At 40.7% G+C, this 9,142-nt stretch overlaps 1 protein-coding gene across 2 annotated transcripts in view; it reads right to left on the bottom strand.

Moving 5' to 3' along the window:
- Positions 1–4,851: 4,851 nt before the first annotated feature.
- The window catches only part of RAB6A (RAB6A, member RAS oncogene family), a 52,690-nt gene continuing 48,399 nt past the window's right edge, over positions 4,852–9,142 (bottom strand). For both annotated transcript variants that reach the window (XM_080641508.1, XM_080641509.1), the window contains exon 8: positions 4,852–7,120. In XM_080641508.1, the coding sequence (XP_080497634.1) occupies positions 7,056–7,120 (65 nt within the window). In that variant the 3' untranslated portion in view covers positions 4,852–7,055. The remainder of the gene's footprint in view (positions 7,121–9,142) is intronic.

The raw sequence follows: 9,142 nt of genomic DNA, 5'->3' as shown, positions 1-9,142 counted from the left end.
TGAGATGGGTGGCAAAAACCTCAGGTGTCCACTTCAGCCATATTCCCAGATACATCAACTGAGAGGGAGACGTCAACATCAATGATTCAATGAGGTAAGAGAGGAACATAGTGCCTCTGAGGAGGTGGTATCCAACTCTAAGGGAACTGGGGAAAGCTTTGGGAGAGGAAGTAAAAATTCTGGGTGAACCTTGCAGGATGAGTAGGAGCTTGCCAAGTACAGAAGGGAGAGAGAGCTTTCCACACAGAACAGATGGAAGAAATGGCATGAACAAAGGCCTTGGAACACATTGGCCTTGAGAGCATTATGTGTTCAGAAAACAGTCTGATGTCACAGCAAGTTGTATGGTGAGGGGGTGGTGAATGTGGCCAGGTTATAAAGAACCTCCCACAACTGGGTTTAAGGGCACTTTTCTTTGTGCCTCTACAGCTTCAGGATTACCATTTGCCATCATCCTGGTAACACTATGGTTTTTTCCACTCACCCCACTGAACAGGGCAAGAGGGATGCAAATGGATGCTCCAAATGCAGTTTGCTTCAAAATCTCTCCACTAACAGTACTGCAGCATGAATTTTTAATCTTCCAGCTGTCCAACAATTATAAAATTACTAGAGGTCTGGTGCATAAATTCGTGCAGGGGTGGGGTCCCTTGACCTGGCCGGCGATCAGGGCCATCTCGCCCTGTCCCGATAGGGGCTGATCGATCGCGGTGGTCGGCTGGGGGGAGGGACCGCGGGAGGTTGGCTGTGGGAACGCACTGACCACCAGGGGGCAGCTCCTGCGTTGAGGGTCTGCCCCCTGGTGGACAGTGCATGTCACAGCTACCGGCTGGCTGGCTGGTCGTAACAGTTGCTTAGGCTTTTATATATATAGATTCTTGAAGAGAAACATTAACCCTCACAGACAACACAGTCTAATCTGGAGGTGCCCCATGGACCACATCTGGGTCACACATTAGTTTGGTCAGCACAGCATTTTTACCAAGTTTTGAATTAAAATGTGATACCACTATATACCCACCTAAATTTCTAAAGGTGAAAAAGACAACATTAAATACTGATGTGGAGCTGGAAATCTCATGTATAAACTGTTATATCTGCTTTGGAAACTGGTCAGTAGAGCCAAACATAGACAAATATGATAACAAATCAATTCTATTCCTAGGGCACACCCAACAGAAATGCATACATATGTTCAAAAATAAAACAATACACAATAGGTATAAAAGTATCATAGAGGCACTGGAAAAACTCAAATTCTAGAATAGGTAATTCCACTGACATATTCCATTCACAAAATGGATACTATTCTAAGAGAATTATCCATATGTATAAACAGAATTATGGGTGAATCAAGAAAATAACAGAGGATGGGAGGGGGAAGACATTTTTGGGGCATGACCAGTCAGTGAAGCAGTCAGAACACACACACCATTTATTGATTAAGTTTGCCATCTTATAAGAGCACTAGAGGCCCAATGCACGAAAATTCGTGCAGGAGTCCGCCTTCCTTCCCCCAGCTGCCAGGACCTGGGCTGGTTTCCCCCGGGCCACCCACAAGCACCCGGACCCGGCCTGGCTTCGTCAGGAAGGGTGTCCAGAATGACGTCTGGTCTAATTAGCATATTACCCTTTTATTACTATAGATCAGTGGTTCTCAACCTTTTTAATGCCGCGACCCTTTAATATAGTTCCTCATGTTGTGGTGACCCCCAACCATAAAATTATTTTCGTTGCTACTTCATAACTGTAATTTTGCTACTGTTATGAATCATAATGTAAATATCTGTGTTTTCCTATGGTCTTAGGCTCTACAGCAGCAGTTCTCAACCTGTGGGTCACGACCCACAGGTTGAGAACCGCTAGCAGGGTCACCTAAGACCATCTGAGAACCGCTAGCAGGGTCGCCTAAGACCATCGGAAAACACAGATATTTATATTACGATTCATAACAGTAGCAAAATTACAGTTATGAAGTAGCATCGAAAATAATTTTATGGTTGGGGGTCACCACAACATGAGGAACTGTATTAAAGGGTCGCGGCATTAGAAAGGTTGAGAACCACTGCTATAGATGGTTTGTGGTGCCCCCAAACAATTACAAAAATAACATTAAAGATGACTGATTACAAATCATCCTAACAAATGTAATAAGAAAAAATTTGATATATTATAAAGAATTACCAAAATATGACAAAGACACAAAGTGAGCAAATGTTCTTAGAAAAATGCTCTTAAAAGATGTAGGGTTGCCAAAAACCTTCACTTTGTAAAAATTGTGCAATAAAACAAAGTTTGCTGTACAAAGCTACAGTAATCAAAACAGTGTGGTACTGGCATAAAGACAGATATACAGACCAATGGAATAAAATAGACAATACAGAAATAAACCCTCACATATATGGCTATCAACTGATTTTCATCAAGGGTGCCAAGACAGGTCAATGGGGAAAGAACAGTCTTTTCAACAAATGTTGCTAAGAAAATAAAATATCCACATGCAAAAGAATTGAAGTTGGAGTCCTGGCAGGTCTGGCTCAGTGGTTAGAGGGTCAGCCCACACACCAAAGGGTCGCAGGTTTGACTCTCAGTCAGGGGCATGAACCTGGGTTACAGGTTCGATCCCCGGCCTCAGTCGGGATGCATGCAGAAGGCAACCAATTGATGTGTCTCTCATATTGATGTTTCTTTCTCTCTCCCTAGCTCTCCCTCCCTCTCTTCTATTCTCTCTAAAAATCAATGAAAAAAAATATCCTGGAATGAGGATTAACAACAAGAAAAAGAAGTTGGGCCCTTACCTTAAGCCAGATACAAAATTAACTTAAAATGGATCTAAGACCTAACCTTAAGACCTAAAACTATAAGCTCTTAGAATAAAACATAGGAGAAAATATTCATGACAATGGACTTGCTAATGATTAAAAGTTAAACATAGTTAAATATAGAATTACTATATAATTCAGCAATTCCACTTCTATGTTTTTACTAAAAAAAGAATTGAAAACCATAACTAAAACAGACATTCGTATACCAATGTTCATAGCAGCATTACTTAAGATAGCCAAAAGGTAAAAATGTGAGTGTCCATCAACAGATGAATAAGTAAATAAAAAATGTGGCATATACATGCAATGGAATATTATTCAGCCATAAAAAGGAAAAAATTCTGATACATGGTACAACATGGATGAACACTGAAAACATTATGCTAAGAGAAAGAAAAGCCTTTAAACCCAGTTTAGGAAGAAGCAGTTCTTACAGGAGGCACTCTCCCTAGATTACATCCACTAACTGATGTTTTAAAAGGAAAAAGGTAGAGAGGACTGAAAGACCAGGTCCTTTAATCAACCAGTGATTTTATATAGCCCTAATATTACCCCTGTGGACACCTGCACCAGTAGTCTGGCCTATGGCTTCAGTTTTTATAGTGAAGGGAACAGCTATGGTTTATACCAAGGCAGGGATCAGCCTTTTTTTTCTGTAAAGGGCCAAATAGTAAATATGTTTAGCCCTTTGGGCTGTAAGGTCTGTCACAACTACTCAACTCTTTTTGTAGTGATAAAGTATGGCTGAATTCCAATAAAACTTAATTTAAAAAACAGGTAGCGGCCTAGCTGGCGTGGCTCCATGGTTGAGTGTCAACCTATGAACCAGGAGGTCACAGTTCAATTTCGGTCAGGGCACATGGCTGGGTTGTGGACTTGATCCCAAATGTGGGGCGTGCAGGAGGCAGCAGATCAATCATTCTCATCATTGATGTCTCTTTCTCTCTCTCTCTCTCCCTTCCTCTCTGAAATCAATAAAAATATATTTAAACACACACACACACACACACACACACACACACACACACACACACACAAAAAAAAACAGGTATTGAACATCAACTCAGGAACCAAGAGGTCACCAATTTGATTCCCTGTTAGGGCACATAGCCGGATTGTGGGCTGGATCCTCAGTAGGGGGAATGCATGAGGTAGCCTATCAATTTTGTTTCTCTCTATCCCTTGCCCTCCCCGCGCCTTTCTAAAAATCAATAAAAACATATTAAAACGAAAAAACAGGTAGCAGGCTGGATTTAGTGGGAAGGTAGTAGTTTATTGTCTTTGTCCCAAGGCAAAGGTGGGGTTAGGAGTGATAAAGCAAAAGCCGAACTTAAACTACTTTTCTTTTTTTTTTTTTAAATCCTCACTGAGGATATTTTCCATTGATTTTTACAGAGACTGGAAGAAAGAGGGAAAGACAGAGGGAAATATTGATGTGAGAAACACACATTGATTGGTTGCCTCCTGCACGCGCCCTGACCAGGGCCTGGGCTGGGGAGGAGCCTGCAACCGAGGTACGTGCCCTTGAGGGGTATCAAACCTGGGACCCTTAGGTCCACAGGCCAATGCTCTATCCACTGAACCGAACTGCTTAGGGCTTAAACTACTTTTTTTTAAAAAAAAATATTTTTTAATTGATTTCAGAGAGGAAGGGAGAAGGAAAGAGATAGAAACATAAATGATGAGAGAGAATCATTGATCAGCTGCCTCCTGCACGCCCCTTACTGGGGATTAAGCCCACAACCTGGGCATGTGCCCTTGCCTGGAACTGAACCTGGGACCCTTCAATCCACAGGCCGACGCTCTACCCACTGAGCCAAACCGCCTAGGGCTTAAACTACTTTTCTTAATATATCCTATTATTGCCTCCACCAGTAGCCCTGTTTTCTCAAGTTGCAGCCACTCTCCTTCACTTTTTGTTGTTTTATTTTCCTGGATTTTATGTTCCCCTTTATAGTTCTAGAGAAGAAGTAAGAAACACATGCTAATTTACAACCTTGGCAGGAATGGGAAACCAAGTCAATAATTGTTTTCTTTTGTATTTTATTTATATATTTTTGGCAGCAAAATTGTGTTTATTAAAAAAAAATCTGGCCTATGAATACATTTCACTGCTTCAGTTGAAGAACCCTAAGCTAAATAAAAATACCAATATTAAAAGCAGCATATTGGTTACTACTGTCTTAAAGATACATAAAAAGAATCAAATGCTACAGTGTAGGAAATCAATCACCCCCATGTCAGAAATCACAACTTCTTCCAAATAAAGAATATGACCCATTTGCCATATTGAATTGATATTTATTTCAGGACATGCCATGTCAAAATAAAACAAAAGAGTCAACCCTTGCCTTTAACAATAATATTGTATTATAAAAGCACTTTACAACTCCATCCCATCTTTGAGTATAAGTTACTGGTATGTGGGCTAACGATTATCTTAAAACAATTCTCTATTCAGACCCATTATCCAAGTGCTCTCTGAATATTAGAAGGTGATAATAAATGGGAAGTGGAGGAGGAAGAGGAAAGAGAGGGGAATAAGGTTCTCCCAGTTAAGGGTTTTGTTGTAATGAGGGGGATGAGGAAGTATGAAGATACTTCTGTTTTTTTTCCATTTTTATACTGTGTTAAGTAATGCTTACAACATAAATTCAGCAGGCTTTTCCCGAGCTATAACTCAGAAAATTTTTTCCTGCAAATAATGTATTTACAAATGTGTTTAACTTACACAGCAATCTCACAATAACTAGTAAAGATTAAAATGGTGCACTCCTCGTATATTTGTTTGCAGTGTTTTAAGGGAAATACATATTGCCATGGTGATGAAGCTCTAAATAGATGAAACAAAACATCTAAAATTAAAAGTAGTTTTAAAAAAGGCAAAGAAATAAATATCACCAAAGAAAAAAGATTAATTGTAGCTTAAATATAAAACTAAATTACTAGTTAATTAACCAAACTATACAGATCTAATAAAAAGCAAAACCAGCCTGAAAGACCCAACATTTAAAAAAAGCTAAAAAATAAGGCATAAATCTGCAATATTGAGTTTTATTTCCATTCTCTCTTACCCTCTTCTGTGTACGCTTTTCCAGATCTGCCTCTAGAAGCTTATAAGAAAACCTGCCGTTTTCAATCTGACCCCAAATATCCTGAGCAAAGTATTTGCTATTCTGTTGAGGATTCTTTTGTTGGTAAGCTTTAGCTATCATCATTTCTACTGGATAAAGTAGTTTTGACCAAGGTGCCAAATTTAAATTCTTCCACTGGTTCTTCTTAAAGGAATTTTATTTCTATAGTGCCTTGCCTGCACAGCATTTTAAAAAAACAAAACAAGACAAAAAAAAACCCAGGAGAAATCTATTTCTTAAATAAATTTTTTTAACAAACAGAAAAACTCTATCTTGACAATTTTAGAATCTTGGAAAAGACAGTTCATTAGAAAAATTAAATATAAAAAAAACTGTTCTGTTTTACTTTTCTCTTCCAGAGTCTAACATATGAAAGGGTCTTTAGTTTTGGTCAGAAATAGATTTTTTTGTTCATTACTTGTAAGTACTATGTTCATTAGGACTCATTTTAAAGATGCACCAGAACACTTATTCGAGTACTGCCTACCATGATAATTGAGTTTTGACCTCAAATAAAGTCTAAATAATTTACTTCAGTGCTCAAGAATAATTTTGGACATCTTGACCCAAGTCCTAAAGCAAGTGGTATCACTAAAATTGAAAGATAATTCCAATGGGCTTGGTCTGATTGATGCTTTGCCACCTCTTGTTTGTTTTCAGGAGTGGAGAGTAAGAATAGGAAATGGGGTAAGGGAGAGATGAAAAAAGCAGGGAGAGGTCAAGTAGGTAGGCAAATGCTGCTGTGAACAGCTATTCCTTAACCAAGCCACATACTGTTGAGATTTCCATCATTTGGAAGTGCATTATCATAACATTAAAAAGGAAAAAAAAGTTAAGAAAATGTACCTAATGTTTAAAATTATCACTGGAATATGCTAGAATTGACTTTTTGTAAAATATAAATAATATAGACACTGACTTTTTTGTGCTTGTGAAGCTAATAGATCATCTCCACGAAACAGGCAGCAATGATGAATTGCAATACGTTATTACTGAAGGGAAAAGGTTCAAGCCAATATTCACACTGCAGTCAATGAAAGAGTAAGGGGGCCAAAGCAGTGAGCTTCTGCAGAAAAGGTGAAGAGGCCAAGAGGGATTAGCAGGAACAGCCTCCTTCGCTGACTGGCTGATCCTGAGGCTTTTCCAGTTTTATGTCAATCACTGAAACAAAAGTTAAGGACCTATAAATGGGAAAGTACAATTCCAATTCTGCTGAACACTGATATCTCTGGCAACCCCTCCCTCCCATTCCTACTAACAGCCACTACTTACTATTTAGCTAGCTCACCATAAAACAAAGTGCTCTAATAGTATAAACTTGCTTATATTCTAACTATATGCAGCCAGAGTCAGAATAAGATAACCTCTCTATTCATGGGATCTAGCCTAAGCAGGAGCAAGAAACCCTATTAAGATGATGTTCCTTATGGAATTATCTGTAATAAAAATCTTAAACTAACCTACAAGAGAGTTCCAACAACAGGGAGAGAATTTAATAAATGATGGGACTTAATTCTGTGGAATACATTATGCTATTAGAAGTAATAAAAGCTTAGAAAACATAAAACTTTTAGAAGAGGGATGTGCTGAACACAAAGTGCCTTAAATTCTATGGCTTAATAAAAATGTCTATATATGGAAAAACACTAGAAGACAAATAAACAACAAATAATGAAAATATCAAAATTTTAAATCTTTTGAAAAAATTGGTACTTGATGTGCTTCATTATGTTCTGTTTCTGAAAGCAGAAGCCACAATAAAGTTCCAGACAGTTATTTCCTGCCTATGCCGAATAGAAAACTTGAATGTTAGAAAAAGCAGAGGAAGAAAATATGATACGTACTGTGGGGTAAATGTTCAGTCAATAGGACTCAAATTTAGGAGAAGGTTGGGCCCTGGCCAGATGTCTCAGTTGGTTGCAGCATCTTCCCATACACCAAAAGGTTGCCAGTTCGATCCCCGGTTAGGGCGTATATGGGAGGCAACTGATCGATGTCTCTCTCTTTCTCTCTCTCTCTCTCTCTCCCCCCGTTCCTCGCTCTCTAAAAATCAAATCCTTGGGTGAGGCTTAAAAAAGAAAAGACTGGATTTCTAAGGGTTTCCTACTCATTAAAAATCAAGCAAGACTGTGGAATCTCAGGGGGGAGGGGAGGGAGAGTAGTGGGAAGAGATCAACCAAAGGACTTGTATGCATATATGCATAACCCATGGACACAGACAATAGGGTGGTGAAGGCCTGGGGTGGGGGGTGGGATATTAGTGGTCAATGGGGGGGGGGGGGAGAAAGGGATATACGTAATACTTTAAACAATAAAGATTAAAAATAAATAAATAGCCCTAGCTGGTTTGGCTCAGTGGATAGAGCATCGGCCTGCAGACTGAAGGGTCCCAGGTTCAATTCTGGTCAAGGGTACATGCCCAGGTTGTGGGCTCAATCCCCAGTGTGGGGCGTGCAGAAGGCAGCTAATCAATGATTCTCTTCCATCATTGATGCTTCTATCTCTCTCTCTCCCCCTCTCCTTCCTCTCTGAAATAAATAAAAGTTTTAAAAAAATAAAAATAAATAAGCAAGCAAGCAAACAAATAAAAATTCTCTCATTGATTAGTTGTAGTGAGCAGTGGGGAGCAAGTATGCACTTGGGTAACCAGATCTCATCCTATATAATAAAAGCCTAATATGCAAATTGTCCCCTCGACTGGGAGTCCCGTCAGGAGTTCGACCACTTGCTATGATGTGCACTGACCACCAGGGGGCAGCGCGGAACATGGCGGATGTTGGCGATGCTGTGCTGGCAGTGGAAGTGCCTCAGGTACTGATGGGCCCCAACGAGAGCAGGACCAGGGTGGGATGGTGGAGGTGAGTGGGCGGAGCCAGGCCAGGGCGGGTGTGAGCCACTGGTCGCTGGGTGGGGACCTGATGGCCCCGTCACTGCTGGGCTCCCAGGCACTGAGGGAGCCAGGCGGGGACCCGATGCCCTGCTGATCCGATCCCAGGGCAACCAGCAGCAATGGCGCCACCCGGCTCCCTCGGCGCCTGGGAGTCGGATGGCAGCAGGGCAATTGGCGATTGGTGGGCGACTGGGCCCCCGCAGGTGGCAACCAGCAGGGGCAGCGGGGCCTCTGCCCTGCTCCCTCAGCACCTGGGAGCTGGGGTGGCAGCGGGGGCAATAGGCGCGATCGGC

This window comes from Plecotus auritus (genome assembly GCF_963455305.1).
Source record: "Plecotus auritus genome assembly, chromosome: 9".
Classification (NCBI taxonomy): Eukaryota; Metazoa; Chordata; class Mammalia; order Chiroptera; family Vespertilionidae; genus Plecotus; species Plecotus auritus.
The sequence above is the reverse complement of the archived record's forward strand: the minus strand, read 5'-3'. Positions and strand labels throughout refer to the sequence as shown.